General features: G+C 59.8%; 1 protein-coding gene across 1 annotated transcript; it reads left to right on the top strand.

Annotated features, from left to right (window-relative positions):
* The first annotated feature begins 3,149 nt into the window (after positions 1–3,149).
* Positions 3,150–20,964, top strand: Ttc34 (tetratricopeptide repeat domain 34). Its single transcript, XM_070037168.1, has 8 exons — positions 3,150–3,933; positions 9,065–9,914; positions 10,721–10,946; positions 12,055–12,259; positions 12,794–12,960; positions 16,633–16,903; positions 17,299–17,516; positions 20,372–20,964. The coding sequence occupies exons 1-8, from the start codon at positions 3,150–3,152 to the stop codon at positions 20,894–20,896; spliced, it is 3,246 nt and encodes a 1,081-aa protein (XP_069893269.1). The 3' UTR covers positions 20,897–20,964.
* The last annotated feature ends 1,921 nt before the right edge of the window (positions 20,965–22,885 follow it).

The raw sequence follows: 22,885 nt of genomic DNA, 5'->3' as shown, positions 1-22,885 counted from the left end.
GGCTGGCACCCAGTGGAAAGCCGTGGAGTCGTCCCCTCGAGGGGGAAGCTGGGGCTGGATCCCACAGACCTGGGTGGACGGGGCCGGGTGGACGGGGGGCTGGCCAGCTTGGATCTGGGGTCATGCCATGGCTCCTCCCCCACATTCACCCTGATGGTAGCTCTCTGGGCCAGCAGGGGCCGGACCTCACCCTGGGGAGGGAGGGGAAGCTTCAGAGAGGCTGGTGTTCACAGGGCCTCAGAGGGCTCCCAGGTGGGCATGGCAAAAGCGGGACCATCCGGGACCCCTGTCCCCGAGGCTGTACCGCAGAAGGCAGGTTGGTAATGGGAGGGCACAGGTGGGTAGGGGTGGCTGGTGCCCAGCAGGAATAAGACACACTGCTGTGGGAGACGACCTGGCCCCGGATCTCCCGACTGACCCTTCTTGGAAAGCACGTGGGGTCCAAGGAGAGGAGTCCGTAAAGATCCACTTGGGTCTGGGTGCAGTTGCTCCATCTGCAATCTTAGCTTCTCATGAAGCAGAGACGGGGACGCAGATCAAAGTTCAAAGCCAGCATAGGCAGAAAGTGAGCAAGAACCCATCTTAGCCAGTAAAAGCGGGGCGTGGTGGTGCGGGCTTGTCATGCCAGCCACCGAGGAAGCACGAATAGAAGATTCAAGACCCGGCCAGCTCACGCGTAAATGCAAGACCCTACTTAAAAAGTAAGGAAAACAGAAATGGCTGAGGGCATGGTCCAAGCCGTAGAGTGCCTGCCTAGCAAGCTCAAGGCCTTGATTGAATTCAAACCCCAGAGCAACACACACACACACACACACACACACACACACACACACACACACACGTGGGAACAGGTATACCCATATGATTTTGGAGAACTGAGATGGCTCCCTGACAGCCCAAAAAGCCTGCTGAGCATCCTGCCCCCATCTGCCCCCATCTGCCCCTACCTGCTTGTCTTCCCCAACCTGCCCCTGTCTGCCCCTACTTGCCTCTATCTGCCCCTTTCTGCCCCTGTCTGCCCCAGCAGAGGAAATCTTATGGACTGTAAGACCCTTAAACAACTAGAATCTAGACTGATACCTGCTTCTGGGCCATGACCCTGAAACTGCACCAGGAGCTCTGCCTTCTCCCCGCCCCCCCCGCCCCCCTCTGCTGCCAGGTTTTGTCTGCCGCTGGGTCAGAGGTCGGCAGAAGCTGCGCAGACGGCTGACTATCTCTAGGTGAGCTGCCTCCGCTCAGCTCCGAGCCCCCCCCCCCCGCCCCAGGCCAGCTCAGACGCCCAGTGCCTGCAGGCCTTGGGACCCTCTGCACCCCTGCAGAGACAGGGGGGACAGATGAGAAGTAATGTGGCTGCAAACCTGCCACCTCGGTGCCCCAGGCCCTTCCACAGCCCCTGACAGCAGGCTCCATTACAATGCTCGCCTAGCTCGCCTAATTAGGGTAATTAACATGAAAGTAATCAGAGCAAAGTAACGGGAGAGCACTTATTAAACCGTCCCGCATTAATCGCAGGGGTCTGTGCCTTTCTGAATGTCAAGTTGCTCAAGAGTGGCTGGGCTGCCCAAAGGGTGAGTCCTTGGCCCTTCCGACCTATCTGCCCTTCACCTCTGACCTCAGCTGGGGGGCGGGGCTCAGACCACATCTGCCCACACCTCAGACCCCAGCTCGGGCTCCGCCTTCCGCATCATAGCTTCCTCCCTGGTATGAGGACCCCACCCCCAGCGGGCTCCCCACCCTGTACCCTGTGTCATGGAGAGGCCGGGGCTGGCCGGGCACTGGGCTCCTTGCTTAGTGAGTTGGGAGGGGCCGTGCTTACAGCAGACCTCGCTGGGAGCTTGGAACTGGTTGGTCCACCCTCCACAGAGCCCCCCATTCTCAGACCATCCCCCCTCGGCCCCCTACTCCCCTTTCCTGGTCCCACAGGAAGAGGAAGTGGCTCCTAAAACACTGCTCCCAGCTGCCCCTTTCTTGACCTGAGTCCACACCTGGACCTCACCGGGAGAGAGGCGGACTGTGCGGGTCCTGCAGCCCGGAGGGGCTGTGCCAGGCTCGAGGGCTGCCCTGGGCTCCCCTGGCTGCCAGGCTCCGGCGGGAGCAGGAAGAGAGACGCCAGAAACAGGCTGGGTGTAGAGAAAGGGGCCGTCCTTCACCAGCCAGAGCAGGAGCAGCGGGTGGAGGGGGGACACCGCGGGTGGGGAGACCCCGGGATGAGAGATTCTCAGAGCCGCGGAGGCAGGCTCTGGGGTGCCTCTTCAAGGGTGTCCCGGGGCTGGCTCCCTCCGGGTCCCCAGCCTCGGGGGAAGCCGGCCTGGGGCGCGCGTGGCATGAGTACATCTGGCCACAGGGGGCGCCGCTGAGCAGCCAGGAAACCTCAAGTGTTGACCCTCTCCCGGGAAACCCAGAGCTCCTCAGGCCACCCGCTTTGCACTGTGCCCGTGGGAGCAGCTGCTGCAGCCAGGGACCGGGCGGGGGGGGGCGCCAGGGGCAGGGCCGGGGGAGGCAGGGGCCCTCCAGAGCCACTCCGGTCACTTCTGTCCCCAGAACTAGGGTTTCCAGGGCCGCAACCTTCCCAGTGCCCACCGACCAAGGCAAGTGAGCATAAGTGTGTGTGTGTGTGTGTGTGTGTGTGTGTGTGTGCGCGCGCGCGCGCACCTGTCTGCCTGTGTCAGGGGCTCGCTGGGGACCCTGGGCAGCAGGCACTTGCAAATGGGAAATTATGGGTCCCATTGGTCCTTTGGCTACAGTGGGGAGGTTCGTGGAACCCCCCTCAGGCACCTCCTGCCCCGCCCATGGCCAGGCAAGGGTCCCCAGACAGGATCAGGCCTCTGACCCCTCAAGCCACTCAACTTGTGCCCCACCCACCCACATGGGCTGGGGGTCCGTCTCCTGAGGTTCCACACCACACAGGAGGCCTCTGAGTCCTGAGAGGGGCAAAGGATAGGGCCGGGGCCCGGCTGTGGACCGGCCGTGAGGGAGCACCGTGAGAGCCCTTAGCGACTGGGTCCCGGTCCCCGCACCGGACGGCAGCACCCACCCTGGGATCTCAGCAGGAGGGGTCCGGAGGCTGCAGGCCGGTGGACGGGACACCCGGGGAGCCAGCTAACCACAGTCCCCTCTCCAGGTGACATGGGCCAGTGGAGGCCGCAGAGATGACGTCCGCCCAGACCCTGGTGGCCTCCCTCTGCCGGGAGGGGGACCAGCAGCTGACCCTCGGGGAGCCAGCCCTGGCCACCGCCTTCTACCTGGCCGCCTTCAGCTGTCACGCCCCCTCTGCGGTGCGTGCTGTGCAAACCGCCCTGGCCGAGGCCCGGGGAGGCCCCGTGGTGGCCACCCTGGAGGCCTGGTGCTGTGGGGACAGCCAGATCCCTGCCATCTGCTGGGACGGCATGGCGGTGGTCTCACTGACGGGAACGTTGGCCTCCGCGTTCCTGGCCGCCCTCTGCCCGGACCACCCGGCCCGCGTCCTGCACGTGCTGGCCGGCCTGCTGGCCTGCGGGCACCACGAGGAGGTGGCGGAGCGCTGCAGCGAGCTGCTGGACGCCCACGCCTCGCAGGCCCTGGAGCTGCAGCTCACGCGTGCCCTGGCCTGGGTTCTCGAAGGGAAGCGGGCCGGCCGGGGTGTGGCCGCTTACCTCCAGGCCTTTGCCTCGAGCTCAGCCCGGACCGTGGCCTTCATTCGCACGCACCAGCTGCCCTACCTCCCCTCGCTGCTCACCGCGCTCCGAGACCGCATCTCGGGACCCGCGGAGGCCACCGACAGCGCCAGCGGGCCGAAGTCGTGCTGCCGGGGACTCCTGGCAGCCCTGGACCCCGGGAACACCTGGTGCGATGCTTCATCCCCTGAGGCTCTGCTCCGTGGAGGCCAGTTTGAGGCCTGCCTGGAGGCCTGCAGCCAAGCCCTGCAGGCTGACGCCACGGACAGCCAACCCCAAGGTAGGAGGGTGAGCCAGGCCTCACGTCCTGCTGTGGTGGGAGGAGGGGTGGAGCCTGGGCTGGTGACACCACGGTGCCAACAGAGGCAGGCCCTGGTCCCCCACAGGCACCCAAGTGGGGAGCCCACAAACGTGTTGAAAACTGGGGCAGGCAAAGTGCACAGTCGCCGGTGCTCAGGGAGGGCTCCTCAGAGGGGGTGGCGTCTGAGCTGAGACCGGAGGGTTGCAGGCAGCAGAAATGGCATATGCCAAAGCCCATGGAACGCAATGATCAGGACCAAAGCGGCCGGTGGGCAGTGTGGCTAAGGCCCGAAGGACTCTGGAGCTCACCCTCGGAGCACTGTGGCGTGTGGGGCTCCCTCGTGTGACTTCTGAGTTTCTTCCAACTGTTTTGTGTAGAATAGGAGCCCAAGGGAAGACAGACCTGCTGGGAGCAGGGAGGCTGGGAGGTGGCCGGGAGGGTGGAGAGGCCGCGGGGTCCCTGGAAGAGACAGCAGAGCTGAGATCGGGGAGAAAGGATTGCTGACCAGTGACCATGGTGGGTAGACCTAGCGCAGGGGCTGGCGGGAGCTGGCACAGGGGACTGGCGTGGGGAGGGCCGGGACGGGCAGACTGGAAAACGGATGTCAGGAGCTCCTGACCTCCCTAGATTTCTTTCGCTCTAACAAACAAAACACCTGAAATCATCAGCTCGTTGAGAAGGCGCAGGGAGGGGCCAGACGGAACAGGCTGGGCCGGATGGAAAATGTATGTCCACACCAGCCAGGCCCGTCCCTACCGCTCCCCACAGACCATCACGGGGCGCTCCGTGACACCGCACAGAACCCTGGGCCTCCAAGACACGGGGTGCCCACGGGGGCGGTGAGTGGACCCTCAGGGACCCCAGGGCCAGGGGGACAGAGACATTCCTCCACCCCCTGCCAACAGAGCTGACCAGCAGCACTGCCCCACCCATGTGCCCCGCCCCGTGTGCCACCAGCGCTGTCCCCTCCGTGTCCACCAGTGCTGACCCCCCCCGCCCCGTGTGCCAGCAGCCCTGCGCCTCAATGGTCGGTGGTCATCCGTCCCACTTCCAGGCTCCAATGGAAATTCATCTGAAACCCCCTTGGCCCGGCCCCATTCCAGCCACTGGCTTGAAAGGTGGCATTTCCTCTGCAGGGGCTCCGTGCCCCTCACCCCAAGGACGCGCGGAGGCCGGGCCCTGGCAACCTCGCGGGACACCGCTCCCAGGAAGGGAGGGGCTGAGTGGTTTTCTGTCTTATTTGGGCATCTTGGAGCCCAGTGCTTCCCCCTGAGAAACAGAGATGTCCCCAGCGGAGCAGGACAGAGGGCCGCGCAGCAGAACCTCAGGGAGCACGTTGGCCACAGTGGCCACAGAGCAGGGCCACGACCTGACTCACCCAGGAACGGGGTCACCCGTCCAGTCCTGGCAGCCAAAGCTGGAGGTCGGAGCAGAGGTCCTGAACCAAAGCAGCTCTAGCCCCAACTTCTACCATCGCCCACAGACCCCAGGGTCTAGGGGGGCCATTATTCACGCACCCACCTGAGAGTCCGCCCCCCCATTAGATCCCACACAGTCTCACATCTCCTAGACTTGCCTTGTTTTTTCTTCCTATCACGTCATTCCTGCCCTCAGCCCCGCTGACCTCTGTCTCCATTCTGCTCTGATTGTTTTTTCCTTTCATTCATTGCACTTTCCAATTACTCAGTCTCCACGTTTTCCTTTGTCTTTTCTGTGTTGAGCCAGGCTGAGACTATGTTGTGCTTGCTGTCCTGGAACTCCTAGACTTGGCAGCCCCCGTGGCCCGAACTCCAGCTCGAGGCTTTGCATTTGGTTCTTATTTATTCACTTATTTTTGCTGGTACTAGAGCTTCAACTCAGAGCCTGGCATTGACCCTGAGCGTGTGTGTGTGTGTGTGTGTGTGTGTGTGCATGCGCGCGCGCGTGTGCATGTGCACGCACACACACTCACCCATCCTTGGGGCTTGAACTCAGGGCCTGGGTGCTGTTCTTGAGCTTCTTTTGCTCAAGGCTATCATTCTACCATTTGAGCCACCCCCACTTCTGACTTTTTTGATGGTTTATTGGAAAAAAGAGTCTCAGAGACTTTCCTGCTTTGCCTGGCTTCCAACTGTGATCCTCAGATTTCAGTCTCCTGAGTAGCAGGATTAGGATTACAGGCATCAGCCACATGACTGGCTGTTTGGTTCTTTCTAATTTGTTTCTGTTGATCTATGGAGATTCTACATCTGTTTATCCATTATAACCCCATTTCTTTAGTCCTTGAATATGCTCAGTTTCTTTAAAGTCCTTCGTTAGCTAACTCTGGCATCTGGATTACTGTGAAGTCAGCTTCTGTTGATTTTCTTCTGGTTGTGGTTCAGGATTTATTTATTCATTTTGACGCTGGGTCTCGCTATGGAGTATGTGTGCTGGCCTTGAACTCACTTTAGAGACTAGACCAGGTTGGCCGCAAACCGGCTATCCTCCTGCGTGCTGGGGTTACGTGTGTGTGTGTGTGTGTGTGTGTGTGTGTGTGTGTGTGTGTGTGTGTTGGTCCTGGAGATCAAAGCCAGGCTCTTAGACAAGGCAGGTGCATAGACCACTGACCTATGTCTCCAGCCCAATCTGGTATCTCTTTAAATTGCACATTAGAGGTCTGGTTAAGGCTTTGGAGAGCCTCTGGGTTCAGGTAAGGCCCTCTGACTAGGGTTGGGCTTTGTTTCAGTAAGAAGTTCAGTTGGTTGAATTCAAATTCAAATTCTGTCTTTTGTTCTTCTGAGGGTCAACATCTCCATTTAGCTCCCCTTTAATTGAGGATTAAACTCACGGCCCCAAGCTACTTAACACTTGGGTTAGACACCCAGACCTTTGTGGTTGTTTTGTTTTTGAGATACAGACTCACTATCTTTACCGGGGCTGGCCGGAAATCCTTGATCCTCCTGCCTTTGTCTTTTGAGTAGTTAGAATTGCAAGCTTTTGTCACTGCTGGACATTCTACGCAGTTCTAGAACCACTTATGCATTTTACAGGTCACTTAGTTTTCCTGTAAGACTCGGCGGTCTGCCCAGAGCATAAGCGGATTTAATGGACGGGTTTTTATCTTACCCCTCCTGTGGCTCCTGATTCAGGATTTTCTCCTAACTTCCAGGGCGCTGAGCTCTGTCTCACGTCATCTGAGGACAATAAAGCTGCAGGTTTCTCTTGTGCCTGAAACATAGATTAAGGAATTGGCAAAGGCAAAGGGCACAAGCTTGCAAACTTCTGCCACACGTCCCGGCCTTCAGGGACAGCGTCAGTGTCTGCCTGCGCTGGGTGCTGTCCAGTGGCTTCGAGGAGTGGCTTCCGGTATTCCACATGATTTTAGTTATTGTTACCTATGGATCATGCACCCAATGAAGCAGTTACACTATTAGCAGACCCTGGATCCTCTCTTGTAAAGTTAACACTACAGACCAGGGAGAGACATCCGCTGCTATGCCACTGTTGTTTTAATTTCCATTTTCCTGATTACTAGTAGGTTCACTAGTTTCTTTTCAGTCTGGTGGGTAGAAAGGTGACAGGGTCTCACTGCTTTAACACACATTTGTGTCATTACTGTGATGTCAAAGATCCTCCATGTTTTATTGGATATCTGCTCTCTCTATGGGGAAGTGTACTTGTTAATAATTCTTCTTTTAAATTTTGCCAGTCCTGGGGCTCAAACTTAGGACCTGGTTGCTGTCCCTGAGCTCCTTTTGCTCAAGGCCACCACTCTACCACTTGGGCCACAGAGCTACTTCTGTTTTTTTTTCTGCTTATGTGATGCTGAGGAATTGAACCCAGGGCTTCATGTATTCTAGGCAAGCATTCTACCACTACACTACGTCACATTCCCAGCCCTTGTTAATTCTTGGATTTTTTTTTTCTTATCACTAGGTCAGAATGCTTCATATATTCTGCATTTTTTTCTTTTTTTTTTTTTTTTTTTTTTTTTTTTTTTTTTTTTTTTTGTCGGTCGTGGGGCTTGAACTCTGGGCCTGGGCGCTGTCCCTCAGCTCTTCAGCTCAAAGCGAGCGCTCTACCACTTGAGCTACAGCGCCACTTCCGGTTTTCTGGTGGTTTATTGGAGATAGGAGTCTCACGGTCTCTCCTGCCCGGGCTGGCTTTGAACCGCGATCCTCAGATCTCAGCCTCCTGAGTAGCTAGGATTACAGGCGTGAGCCACCAGCGCCCGGCTATTCTGCATTTTTTTCTAACCTGTTGTTTATTTGAAAAATATCTTTTCTACATTTGTAGATTGACCTCTTTATTTTCTATAGTTTGGTGCAAACAGAAGGTTTATACTTTTCTTTTTTGTGCTAGTACTGAAGCTTGACCTTAAAGCCTGGATGCTGTCCCTTAGCTTTTTCTGCTCAAGGCTAGCACTCTACTACTTGATCCACGGCTCCATTTCTGGGCTTTTGGTGGTTAATTGGAGGTAAGAGTCTCATGGACTTTCCTGCCTGAGCTGGCTTTGAACTGTGATTCTCAGATCTCAGCCTCCTGAGTAGCTAGGATGACAGGTGTGAGCCACCGGCATGTGGCTTAGGAAGGTACATTTGTGAACAGTTGGTTGTAAAATTAACTCTTCGTAGAAATAATTCTTTGCTGGATTACTTCCTTGTAGAAATAATGCCTCAGTTTTCATCATACACTACGTTGCGCGAGGGGATTGGTGGTGAGGTGACCCTTGACCTCTGTGACTTGGGTCCTGGGGAAGGTGACCTCTGCCCACCACAGAGCCATGGAAGGCTCACACTCGCCTGGAGGCGGGGTCTTTCCCGGCATTCACTGCATTCCTGCGGCCTGCAGCCCTGGGGGGGGGGGGGGTCCTGTGGCTTCAGGGCTCCATCGCTGCACGGCTGTCAGGTGGGGGTCAGCGCTGTTGGCTCATGGGCCAGGGGTCAGTGCTGCTGGGACACGGGGCAGGGGTCAGCGCTGCTGGCACGCGGATGGGGTCAGTGCTGCTGGCACACGGGGTGGGGGGCAGACGGGGTGGGGGACTGGTTCTGCTCCCCCCCGGTCCCTGGGCTTCTGGACCCTGCGCTCCGGGGCTGGTGTCTCTGGCCGGTCCGGGCGCTAACCCGAGGCGCCTCCGCTTCGTCCCCAGGGGAGCGCCTGGCCGCGCTGCTGGTCACGCGCGCGGCGGCCGCCTTCTTCCTGGACGGGCGCGGCGGGGACGCGCTGCGGGACCTGCACGACGCCTTCCGCCGCTGCCCGGCGCGCGCGCGGGCGCAGTTCCAGGCCCTGCTCTCGGCCGCGGACCGGGCGCGCGTGCGGGCCCGGGCGCTGGAGGCCGCGGACCTGGGCTTCGCCCGCTTCCAGGAGGCCGTGCGGAGCCGCCCTGCGCTCCGCGAGGACTCGGGGCGCGAGCTGCTGGCTCCGGTGACCCGCGCGCTCCGCGTCCTGCTCCGCCTGGCGCCGAGCGGCGCGCGCCCCGCGCTGGGGACCCGCCTGGCCGAGTGCCTGCTGCTGGCCGGGGACGTGGCCGGAGCTCGGGCGCTGTGCGATCGCCTCCTGCGGCCCCGGCACCCCGGGGGCCCGGCGGAGCCCGGCGCCGAGGACCGCGCGCCCGCGCAGGCGCTGCGCGGCTTCTGCGCGCTGCACGCGGGCGACGCGCGGCGCGCCCGGGAGGACTTCCAGGCGGTGGTGACGCGGGGGCCGCCGCACGCCGGGGGCTGCGCGCGCGCGCTGTGCGGCCGCGGGCTGCTGCGGGCGCTGGCCGGCGACGCCTTCCTGGGGGCGCTGGACTATGTCACCGCGTGCAGGCTGCGCCCCGAGGAGGCCCTGCTGGCCGCCAAGGCCTTCGTGCCCTGGAACCAGCGGGGCCTGCTGCTGACCGTGCTGCGGGAGGAGGCCCGCGGGATGCTGCTGCGAGCCCGGGCCCCCGGGCCTGCGCGCGCTCCCGGCTGCGGGGGCCAGGCGGCGGAGACCCGGATGGAGCGCCCCGCGCAGGAAGGGTGAGCCTCTCGCTCAAGTCTCTGGGGTGAGGGTCAGAGGGGTACATAGCCTCGTCTCACGCCTGAAATCCCAGCTGCCCAGGAGGCTGAGACCTGAGGATCACAGGCCGAGCCGACCCAGGCAGGAAAGTCCACAAGACTCTAATCTCCAATCAGCCACCAAAAAGCCAGATATGGAGCTGTGGCTCAAGTGATAGAGAGCCATTCTGAGTGAGAAAGCTAAGGGACAGCACCCAGGCCCTGAGTTCAAGCCCCTGTAAGGGAACAAAAGCCTCCCTGAGGCTTTGCCCTGGGGTGGTAGCCACCCCGTGGGAGTGGTGGACATGGTCAGAGGAAGGTGGCCAAGCAGACCACGTGGAAGGGGAACCTGGGGGCTTGAGGACACAAAGGAGGGCCGTCCCCTGAGGCCCAGTAGGAAGGCAGCCATCCAGGCCGGCCCTTGGGGGTAGGGTTCCCTTGTTCAAGGAGCAGGGAGGCCAGGAAATGTGGCTCACACCTGTAATCCACACTACCTGGGAGGCAGAAGCTGGAGCATGGGGGTGTGAAGCCAGCTCAGGCAAAAAGCCTGCCAGACGCCCATCTCAACCAGCAAGCCGGGCATGCACCTGGGGTCCCAGCTACACAAGAGGCGTGGGTGACCCTCCCCCCAAAATAACCAACGCAAAAAGGGCTGGGGGCATGGCTTGCGTGGTAGAGCTCCTGTCTGGCAAACAGGAGGCCCTGAGTCCAAACTCAGTACCCTCAGGAACAGACAAAGAACGAGCGCAGGGAAGGGGCTTGCCCACGCTGAGCCCCGCTCCCTGCAGGGATGCCCAGGGCGTGTACCAGCTGGCCACACTGCTGCTGGAGCTGGACGTGGACGATGAGACATCACGCCTCCTGGTGGCCGATTGCCTGTACTGCCTGGGCCGCCTGGAGGAAGCCCACAGGTGCTTGCTGGTGGCCCTCTCACGGAGGCCCCAGGCAGGCCCTGTGCTGGCCAGGCTGGCCCTGCTGCAGCTGCGGAGGGGCTTCTTCTATGACGCCAACCAGGTGAGTAAGCCGGGCAGGTAGAATTGGGCACCGCTCCGTGGAGGGCACGGGCCTCCTCCAGCCTTGGCTCTGTGGCTTCTTCAGCCCCGGCTCTGCCACCTGCACAGGCCCTCGCCTTTCCGACCCTCAGACTCCTCACCTGTGCCTGTGTCTATGGGTGTTGTGGGGGTTGACTAAAGCCAGAAGCCCAGAGCCTGGCAGGCTCCTGTGCGCGGTAGATACTTCACATTTGCTTTGACAGAGGTTATGAAGAAAAGGGCCAAGGATGGATCCCACGTACACTAGGCTGGGACATGACTGTGCCCAGGATGGGGAGTGGACAGCAGAAGGGGCCCAGCCTGTCCCTGAGCCTTGCCTGCCTCCTTACACCTGTGTGGAGAGACCCTCCTATTTGTGCCAGGACCCACAGGTCAATTTGGGGGGAACTTCAGGCTTTGGAGTCTGGGCTAAGGGACCTACCAGCCTCTTCCTTTCTCTCTGGCCTGGTTGGAGTCCTGGTCCTCTTGGCCCAGGAGGGCCCCCCGGAGGGCAGGACACTCTTGGATCCGCTGTCCTGCTCCGCCCTGGGAGCCCGTCTGCACCAGCAGCCAGCAGGGGACAGCACTGGGAACCCTTGGGTGGCTTGGAGAGAGACATTTTTGTCTTCTGAGGGTCTTGCCCTGCCCCAAGCATGGACTGACCCTGCTTGGCCAGGCCTGAGCTCCTGCTCCACACCTTCTGAATGACTTCCTTGGGCCTCTGTAGGTTAGAGATTGCAAGCTCACGCCTGTCATACCCACCTCCCAGCCAGGTCTCCACCTCCTGGGGCAGAGGAGACTGGAATCAGAGCCATAGGGGCCCTGAGCCCACCCTGCCCAGTACTGCAAGTGAGGACCAGAGCCTCCCTCGAGAGCCCACACACACAGCTCATGACTCCTTTCCAAAGCTTGGGTCCAGCAGAGATCCACCTGGGCTCAGCAATGAAGCAGAGAGGGGGCCGACGCCGGCATGGGGAAGGGAGGAGCGAGGGAGATGGGAGCCATGTATGCTGGGGGGCACGGAGCAGAAGGGAAGAAGGGGCAGTGGGGCAGAAGGGACGTCAGGGGTGACTCTGCTCCTGTCCCCACAGCTGGTGAAGAAGGTGGTCCAGTCCGGAGACACGGCCTGCCTGAAGCCCACCCTGGACATCTTCTGCCCTGAGGACAGACAGCTCCTGAGACACCACTGCCACACCCGGGCCTTGAGCATCCTGCGGGCACGGCCAGGCGGGGTGGACAGCGAGGCCCACACCAGGGAGGCCATCGCCTACCTCTCTCTGGCCATCTTTGCCGCAGGTAGGAGCTCCCACCTACCCAAGCCACAGTGCTGCACTGGCCACAAGTCCTGGGGGCACACATGGGTGAGCAGGGTGGGCTCTCCTGCCAAGGCCTTGGCTCTCTCTACAATCTGATCAAGGCTCGGAAGGGTCTGGGCCAGCAGACGTCCGGAGGGGCATGGCAGCGTGTCTTCCTCGGGGGAGATCTCCTCTTCCCAGAATTTAGGGCCTCCTCCCTGGCTTCTCCACAGAGGCCTCACCTCCTCTCACTCATGCCATGCTCTGAGGAGCTGCTCCTGCTGGGCCTCCCCCGGCTTTGCCTCAGTCAGCTGCGTGGCCTCCAGCTGTCCACCAGACCCCACCCGCCTGACCTGTGGCCAGCAACCAGGCCGGCCTGTCTTGTTGCCCCGTGGGGTGAGAGCTTCCCAGGGGGAATCCTGCAATCTGGACCCACCTAGGATGGGCATCAGAGGGACCCCAGATGAGGGGACACAGGGGGACAGCGGAGGAGGGCCCAGCCACAACCATGTCCTAACACACATGCCTCCTGCAGGGAGTGAGGCCAGCGAGCCCCTCCTCACTCGAGCCCGCTGCTATGGGCTCCTGGGCCAGAAGAAGACCGCCATGTTTGACTTCAATTCCGTGCTGCGGGCAGAGCCAAGGAACGTGCAGGCTCTGTGCGGACGGGCTCTGGTGTACCTGGCGCTGGACCAGCTGCAGGTGCCAGACTGCCCTCCTGACCTGGGTGGGGGAGACCCAGGGCCCTCCCTTCCTTCTCTGCCTGGGGAGGCCAAGCAGGGTCAGGTCATCATGAGCTTTAAGAAAGACCAGAGTCTCCCATCCTCCCATCTGCACTGTGGGTGATGGGACCACATCCCCAGGGAGTTCTGCCCATCTGTGAGCCCAGTCACAGTCTGCATGGATAGATAGCACTTTAAGCCCTTGGGTGAGTGGAGGGTTCTGGTTTAAACTAACTCCTCAGTGGAGGCAAAGGTCCTTCTAATGGGGTGTGGGCCTTGAGGTAGCCCCTCTGCTGCGTGGGTGGGGGGATATATGTACTCGTGTGTTGCAAAGGGTTTGTAGAACAAGTACAGAGGAAGAAGTATCAGCTTTGATTAGTCATGTCTGCCACACAGGAATGGAAACTTTCAGACTCTGATTTAAGCTTAACATACTTGTTTTTTTTTTAAGTGATATTTATGTTATATATTTAAGGCCTTGTACAGATAGGACTTGAGTCCAAAATGAAATACCAAGGGCCAGACTGGCTGGAATAAACCCCATTCACACATCAGAGACACAAAGTCCATGCCTTCCCCAGGCCTGCCCCTGAGCACAGGCACAGGAACTCAAGACAGCAGGGTTCAGACCCAGGTGGGAAACCTCAGCTAGAGAGCCTCACCTCTCCTGCCTCAGTTTCCTCTCCTATAGGACAGGCTGCTAGACAGCCAAGCAGAGGAAATCACAAGGAACATTGTAAATGCTGAAAGATGAATTAAAATGAAAACAGATACTGTGTGAGACACAACCAAAGTGATGCTGGGATGTTTACAGATGCCAATGCTACAAACCCAGCAGTGTCCACACCTGTAATCCCAGCTACCTGCTGCTACTCAGGAGGCAAAGGCAGGAGGATCAAGTTTTGAGGGCTGCCTGGGCAATGTTAGCAAAACCCTATCTGAAAACAGAAGGGCTCGAAGTGTAGCTCAAATGGTAGAGTACCTGCCTAATGAGTATGAGTCCCTATAGAGAAAAAGGAGAAAGAGAAGAAGATGAGGAGGGGGAGGAGGAAGAGGCGGAGGAAGAGAAGGAGAAGGAGAAGCAGCTGCTTCAAATCACCAGCCTCAGGAACTAGAAAAAGAACCTCCCAGATTGGATAACCTACATGATATGGTGGCATGGACAAAGTTGAACCAAGAAGTATAAAATTTACCAAGGCTATGACTAGTAGAGATTTAACCAGTCATTAAAACTTTCCTGATGGGCTAGAGGGCTGGCTCCAGTGGTAGAGTGCTCATCTAGCAAATCTGAGTTCAAGCCCAAGCACTGCAAGATGTAGGAAAGAAAGAAAAAGGGAGGGAAGGAAACAAGAAGACAATCCCTGGACCTACACAGCTGAGCTCACTAAACATTTAAAGTACATCAATCCTCAAACTTTTCTTTATAAATAGAAGAGCAAGGGTGCCTCCTAACTCATCCTGACCCAGCATCCTGGGGCACCAAAGCCACATGACACAGCACACAGACATCCTTCATGAACACTGACACTAAACTCCTCAACAAATACTAGCACAACAAATTCAGCAGCATGCAAAAGGTTTATACACCATGACCAGGAGGGGTTTGTTGATGGTATGCAAGGATGGTTCGATCTACATTACATGTCATTATGGGATGAAGTTGGGAAGCACAAGGCCCTCTCAACAGAAAAGGCATATGACATAATTTAACACTCTTCTATGATTAAAAACACTCAGCAGGCCAGGCACCAGTGGCTCACGCCTGTAATCCTAGCTACTCAGGAGGCTGAGATCTGAGGATCGCGTTCAAAGCCAGCACGGGCAGGAAAGTCTGTGAAACTCTTATCTCCAAAAAACCACTAGAAAACTGGAAGTGGCGCTGTAGCTCAAGTGGTAGAGTGCTGGCCTTGAGCTGAAGAGCTGAGGAACAGCGCTCAGGCCCAGAGTTCAAGCCCCACAACCAAAAAAAAAAAAAAAACAAAACAAAAAACAAAAAACAGCAAACTAACAATAGACAGAAATTATCCCCAATATAATAAAATGCATATGAAAACCAACAGTGAACATCAGACCAAATGAGGTCAGGTCAGAAATAAGGCGGGGCAGACACTTGAATCACTGTTCAACACAAAGCAAAAGTTCTACCCACAACTATAAGTTAAGAGAAAGAAACATGAGGCTTGAAAATGGGAAAGGAGGAAGCAAAACTACTTTTGTTGCTTTGTTACAAATGATATATAAATAAGGATTCCATGAAAAGCATAAATAAATGCCTATTGGAATTCAAATGAATTCCACACAGCATCAGGACATAAACTCAGCACATGAAAACCTGCTGCATTTTTTTTTTTGGTCGGTCGTGGGGATTGAACTCTGGGCTTGGGCGCTGTCCCTGTGCTCTTCAGCTCAAGGCAAGTGCTCTACCGCTGGAGCCACAACACCACTTCCACCTGCTGCATTTTTGATGACACACAAACTACAAAAAAAATCCATAAAGGAAATTTAGAAGTTTCATTTACAATAGTATTAAAAATAACAAAATATATAGGAATATTCTAAAATTAAATTCAAAAGGTGTATACAACAGAAACTACAAAACATTGATAAAAGGAATTAAACACAAATAAGCAGAAACACATCCCACACTCACAGGGTAGGAGGCTTAATACTACTGGTCTACAAACTCCATGCAGTCAACCCCGTGCTGTCCAGGCTCCATGGGCTCACAGCTGACATCGTAGCTACACAGGAGGCTGAGATGGGGAGAATCAGGGTTTATGGAGCAATCCTGGCCAAAAGTTCATGCAAGGCCCATCTCCGAAGCAAAAGCTGCATATGGTGGCCTATGCCTGTCATCCCAACTAAATCTGGGAAGTGTAAATAGGAGGATCAAGGTCCAGACCACCCTGGATAAAAAGCAAGAACTCTATCTCAAAAAGAACCAGGGTGAAAAGAGCTGGAGATAGGGCTCAAGCCGTGCAGTGCCTCCCTAGCCCGCATGAGGCTCTGAGTTCCAGCCCCCGTCACCAAAAAGAGAAGGAAAAAAAAGCATTGTAAAATTCATATGACATTTCAAGGGACAGTGAAGAGTGAAAGCCATCCTGGAAGAGGACAGTGCTGGATGATCCTAAGCTTCCTACAAAGCCACAGAGGCCAGCTGCAAATGACTTACCTTAACGGATGATCCTTGATCCCCCATGCCTTCTTAAAGAGGCTCGGCCTCTCTCCCTCTGCCTCCCTGCTTCCCCGAAACTCTGACCTGTGTGCACCAGCCACGTCCACCTCTCCCCGTGTTGGGCTTTCTGTCAGGCAAGGCCTCCATGTCCAGTCCTTAGTCCACTTGATGATGCTGGGCCTTGACATGCCCGCAGGTAGCAGTGGCAGGAGGCTGAAATGGAGGACGGACAGTGGGCACAAGGTCGGGCAGACACACAGACCAGGGAGCCGAGTCCTTCAAATGCCTGACCAGAGACAGGCCATGGGGGGGATGGCTGCGGGAGAGGATAGAAAGGAAGGCCGGAGGCAGGGTGGAGCAGACACGCTGGGGCCCCAAGGGGAGAACTGAGTAGGGAAAGACGCCGGCCACACTCCCGTTCTGCCCACCTGCCTCTGCTGGGTGACCCCACACCCACCCCACTCTCCCCTCCCCTAGGAGGCCGTGGAGGACATCGTCTCTGCTCTGAAGCTCAACCCGGAGCTCGTGGTCCCTGAGATCCGCTCTCTAAAGCCAGAAGCCCAGGCCCTCCTCACCCGGGGCCTCTACACGCACTGCCGGGCCCTGCTGGGCCAGCGGGCGGGCGCGAGCGCCCCCTGCGAGGACGAGGACTCCAGGGGCCTCCTGGTTGTCGGAGAAGCACTTGTCAGAGTCGATGCTGCCCAGCCAGCCTGGCACGTCCTGCTCACAGACATCCTGACAGCACGGGGTATGTGACAGCCCGGGTGGGCACGTGGAGAGCCTCTCCCACCTCCCAGCCTCCGCACGCCTTTCTGTGCAATGAGCGCGCCCAGGACTGTTTCTACTGCAGCCCTGAATGCCAGCCCTCCCTCTGGCAGCTCTCCTAGTTCTCCAGCCACACAGACCCGACCTGACCCTCCCCGGTCCACTCCATGTCCAGCAGGTGCCAGGCTGTGTTCTGGGCATGTGTGTGCCCAGGCAGGACTTTCCTGGCATGGAGTGTCCTGAGGTGCAGTGGCCAGTGCTGTCCCCTCCTGGGGCTGGCTGTGCCCTCACCAGCTGGACCTTGGCCAGCAGGCAGAGCAGGGGAGGGCACTCCTGTGCTACAGCCCCGCTGATGACTGAGTTTCCTGGACCTGACAGGCAGCTACGAGGAGGCTGGTACCCGCCTGCGGGAAGCCCTGAGCCCCCCTCCACCGCCAGAGGCGGCCCAGGCCCGGCGGGGTCTGCTTCGGCTGAAGACGGGACGAGATGTGCCAGCAGCTGCCCGGGACCTGCAGCGCCTGGCAGAGACCGATGCCCCTGACCTCGAGTTCCTGCTGCGTCTCCTGGAGGCCCCGGAGCGACAGAGCCTCGCTCAGGTTTGCCACACCCCGGCCACGCTGCCCTCCCTGGGACCTCGGGCGGCAACGTCTCCCCCTGCTGAGTTAGCTGCAGCTGGGGTGGGGTAGGAGCAAGCAGGGGCTCCAAGTGTGACCACCTGAGCCTGGGCAGCCACTGGCTTCTTAGGGTGAAGCCAGTGATGGAGGGGGCTCCCCCAGGGGCCAGCCAGGGGCACCTCACCTGGCAGGAAAGCACCCCAGCACGCAGCACCAGGCCTGGCTAGGAGAGGGAGACTGGGTGTTGGGGGGAGGGTCAAGGGGGTCAGGACACAGGCCTTGGGCTCCAGGGACAGAGGGATTCTCACCCCAGGACTGGGAAGTGCTCCTCTGCAAGGCCCTTTTCTCCCTGGCTCTGAGTTCTGGCCGCAGGCACCATACACTAGGCCACACCAGGCCTCACCAGGCCACACGAGACCACCTGATCACACCTGACCTGCCTGACCTCACCTGACTGTACCTGATCTCACCTGACCACACCAGACCACACAAGACCACACCTGACCATGAGACCACCTGATCACACCTCATCACACCTGACCACACAAGACCACACCTGATCACACCTGACCCTGCCTGACCTCACCTGATCACGCCTGACCACACCTGACTACACCTGACCACAGAAGACCAAACCTGACCACATGAGCCACCTGATCACGCCTGACCACACAAGACTACACCTGACCACACCAGATCACACCAGACCACACCTGACTGCACCTCATTGCACCTGACCTCACCTGATCACACCTGACCTCACCTGATCACACCTGACCTCACCTGATCACACCTGACCACACCAGACCACACCTGACTGCACCTCATTGCACCTGACCTCACCTGATCACACCTGACCACACAAGATCATACCTGACCGCACAAGATCACACCTGACCGCACCTGACTGCACCTCATTGCACCTGACCTCACCTGATCACACCTGACCACACAAGATCACACCTGACCACACCTGACTGCACCTCATTGCACCTGACCTCACCTGATCACACCTGACCTCACCTGATCACACCTGACCACACACGATCACATCTGACCACATCTGACCACAGTAAGCCATGCCCGATCACATTATGCCTCATCTGACACCTGGCCATGTCAGGCATTGGGGGGGCAGTTGAGCTGGGAGCAGGGACTTCCTAGCACAGAAGGACACTGGGGCTGGGTGCCTCAGTGCAGGCAGGATTAGAACACAAAGGAGGGGTCTTGGAGGCCAGATCCCACTGACCCCAGTATGGACCCTGCTGGCCCCCAGTATGGACCGCGCTGGCTCCCTGTGCAAACTCCGCTGGCCCCAGTGTAGATCCCCACTGACCCCAGTGTAGATCCCCACTGGCTCCCTGTGTAGATCCCCGCTGACCTCAGTGTAGATCCCCACTGATCCCAGTGTAGATCCCCACTGATCTCCAGTGTAGATCCCCACTGATCCCAGTTTAGATCCCTGCTGACCCCTGTGTAGATCCCCACTACCCCAGTGTAGATCCCCGCTGACACCAGTGTAGGTTCCCGCTGATCTCCAGTGTAGATCCCCGCTGATCCCAGTGTAGATCCCCACTGACTCCCGTGAGGACACCACTGGCCCCCCATGAGGACCACTGCCAGTCCCCAGTGAAAGGACCCTCACTGGTCTCCTCCCCAGGGAGCCCACAGAGGGTGAGATCCCACATAGCCCTCCTGGAAGCCCCCAGCACCCGGGGTTGGGGCCAGGGGCTGCTGGGGCAAAACAGGGAGAGCAAAGGAGTAAGGCCAGCAGGGAGGTCTGATGTAAGAAGCCAAGCAGTGAACCACCCTGCCCCGAGGGGCCACCCAGGAGCCCGGCCAGGCAGAGACCAGGGTTACAGGAGGTCTGAAGGGAGGGTGTTCGGGTGGGGCCCACCAGAGGGCTCCGTGGACAGCCTTTGCAAGAGCTGGGAGGAGGCCCACGCTGTCTTCTGGACAGGGGAGGACCACCACCAGGTGACCACCAGAGGCCCTGGGTCCAGACAGCCAAGGACAGTGCTGGGCTGGGCTCAAAGCTTCCCAGTGGTGGGACACAGAGGAGAGATCTGCTTTCCCTGGAATGGCTGTGCTGACCCTGTGCGGGCCCTGCTCTGGCCCTGCACTGACCCTGCGCTGGCCCTGCACTGACCCTGCACTGGCCCTGCACTGACCTGCACTGGCCCTGCGCTGGCCCTGCACTGACCCTGCACTGGCCCTGCACTGGCCCTGCACTGACCTGCACTGGCCCTGCACTGACCCTGCGCTGGCCCTGCGCTGACCCTGCGCTGGCCCTGCGCTGACCCTGCGCTGGCCCTGAGCTGGCCCTGCACTGACCCTGCACTGGACTGACCCTGCGCTGACCCTGAGCTGGCCCTGCGCTGACCCTGCGCTGGCCCTGAACTGGCCCTGCGCTGACCCTGCACTGGCCCTGCGCTGACCCTGCGCTGACCCTGTGCTGACCCTGCACTGGCCCTGAACTGGCCCTGCGCTGACCCTGCACTGGCCCTGAACTGGCCCTGCGCTGGCCCTGTGCTGGCCCTGCGCTGGCCCTGCGCTGACCCTGCGCTGACCCTGCACTGGCCCTGAACTGGCCCTGCGCTGACCCTGCACTGGCCCTGCGCTGACCCTGCGCTGGCCCTGCGCTGGCCCTGCGCTGGCCCTGCGCTGGCCCTGTGCTGGCCCTGAGCTGGCCCTGCACTGGCCCTGAACTGGCCCTGCGCTGACCCTGCACTGACCCTGCACTGGCCATGTGCTGGCCCTGCGCTGGCCCTGCGCTGGCCCTGTGCTGGCCCTGCGCTGACCCTGTGCTCTCCCCCTCCTTCCCTCCCTCCCCACAGGCTGCAGCCCAGGAAGCCAGTGCCCTCCTGAATGCAGGGCACCCTGCGCAGGCCCTGGGCTACTGCTCCTTAGCTGTCCTGGCGGATGGTGGCCCTGCTCACCTGCGCCTTCGCGCCTCCTGCCTAGCCCAGCTGCAGGAGTTCGGCAGGGCGCTCCGGGACCTGGACCGTGTGGTCCAGGACGGTGCCGGGGACGGAGACCTGCCAGCTCGCGCAGAGGACCTCTGCTCCCGGGGCCACTTGCTGCTGAGCCTTGGAGATGAGGACGGGGCCGCAGGAGCCTTTGCCCAGGCTCTAGAGCTGTCGCCCACCCAGACCCAGGGCCGTCTGCTGGAGCGGCCAGGTCGGACGCGCGTGGCCCATGCGTTCCTACGTCTGGGACAGCGCTGTCTGGAGGAGCAGCGCTATGAGGAGGCCTGGGCAGCCGCTCAGAATGGGCTCCTGATCGACCCTGAACATGGCGGCCTGAGGAGGCTGAAGGCGAGGGCGCGAACGGAGGCATCCTCTGGCTGCCGGCTGCACTGACCAGGGGCTGACCTGGGCTGGCCATGGGGCACTGTCTGCACAGGCTCCCTGCCTGGCGCCCCTCCCAGCCCTGGGGTGTCTGGATGGCCTCACTGCCCCGGTGGCTGCAGGTGGTACCCCTGACTGGGATCTTGCAGGTCGATGGGCCCCGGAGATGTACTGCCCAGAGGGCCTTCACTGGACACGAAGCTACCTTGGTAGACTCCAGCCCAGCCTGAGTTCAGGGCTGCCTTCCTCAAGGACAGACCTCCGGGCTCACAGAGGCTGCCCGCATGGAGTCACCCCTTCCAGATGCTTCACCAGGAGTCCAGCCCAGAAAGCCCCCCCACAGTCCCCGAGTGGGTCAGGGAGCAGAGTCCAAGCTGCTAAGAGGCTTGTCCAGTCCACGCTGGGGGTGTAGCACAGAGCCCAGAACTGCAGTCCCCCTCGTGAAAAGCTTCCTGCCCAGCCTCGCTCCGTCTCTCCTGCTTGGAGCCCCCTCCCCCCCCCGGCCCCGCTTCTCCTGTCACTTCCCACCCAAGGTGTCACGGAGGCAGAGTCCACGCTCCTGCCCTGCCTTCCCCCCACCCCACCCCACACACTTGCAGTGGCCTCCACCCTGCCACTCCCTCCGCCCTCTCCTCCTGAGGTCTCGGCCACACTCACAGGCTCTGCCACCCTCCCCTCCCCTCACCCCGGACAGCTGAGGCCCAGGCAGAGGTGGCCATGCACCCCTCCAGGCACCAGGTCAAGTGGGCAGATGTGGCAGGTGGCTCCCTTCCTGCATCTTGTCCACTGGGCCACCAAGGCCTGCCACAGCACCACAGAGGCCAGGCGAGGGGCTGGTGCCTGCCACCAAGGCCTACAGGGACAGGAGCCGAAACTGGCAGTGGCCCCCCACTGGCTTCCCTACCTGCTGCCCACACCCCACTGGCCTCCCCACCTGCTGCCCACACCCCAGATCCCCACTGGCCTCCCCACCTGCTGCCCACACCCCAAGTCAACCAGGTCCTTTCCCGCCTACTGCCCACACCCCAGATCCCCACTGGCCTCCCCACCTGCTGCCCACACCAAGTCAACCAGGTCCTTTCCCGCCTACTGCCCACACCCCAGATCCCCACTGGCCTCCCCACCTGCTGCCCACACCCCAAGTCAACCAGGTCCTTTCCCGCCTACTGCCCACACCCCAGATCCCCACTGGCCTCCCCACCTGCTGCCCACACCCCAGATCCCCAGGTCCTTTCTGCCTGCTGCCCACTCCCCAAATCCGCAGGTCCCTTCCCACCTGCCTTCCCCACCCCAAGTCACCAGGTCCTTTTTTGCTTCCCAAGAATTTTCCGTGAAAATCCTCACCAATGCCTCCAACCCTCCATCCTTCGGTCCCTGGGTGTTCAATGGCACTTCGGGCATCTGCCAACAGCCACGGAGCCACGGTCAGGACCAGAGTCCTGCTGGCTCAGGTGGACAGCGAGAGGCAGGCTGGGTCATGGGAAGACCCAGCCCTCGGCTGCAGGACGGACAGGCAGCACCCAGGTGCCCACACTGCCCTGGGCTTCTCTCCCCCACCTCCGGCCCATCTGCCCACTGGGAACATCCTGACACTCCAGATACCGTTCACCATGTCAGCTCCAGGACAACCTCCCCTGCTTCCCACCCCACCTTCCCCTCCCCCCCCCCAGCCTCCCACCTCCCACCCCCTCCCTGAGCCTCCCACCTCCCCCCCAGCCTCCCACCTCCCCTCCCCGTCCCTGAGCCTCTCACCCCACCCCCAGCCTTGCTTCTCTAGCCCCCAAAGGCAGCAGCACAGCTCATCTCCCAGGACTCCCTCAGCCTCAGCCTCCCGGTGCTGCCTGTGATCCATCCGCACCCCCAGGGGAGGACGGTGGTAGAGGCCATCAGGGCACCCTTGAGAAGAGCCCCAAGGGCCACTCACCCTGTGTGAGAACAGGCAGGATGCTGGGCAGCAACCCCCGCCCCCTGCCAGCCAATAAAACACCCGTCTAAGGTATT

Source organism: Dipodomys merriami, unplaced genomic scaffold (genome assembly GCF_024711535.1).
Source record: "Dipodomys merriami isolate MVZ:Mamm:240054 unplaced genomic scaffold, mDipMer1.0.p SCAF_28, whole genome shotgun sequence".
In the NCBI taxonomy this organism is placed as follows: Eukaryota; Metazoa; Chordata; class Mammalia; order Rodentia; family Heteromyidae; genus Dipodomys; species Dipodomys merriami.
This window is presented reverse-complemented; position numbering and strand designations above follow the sequence as displayed.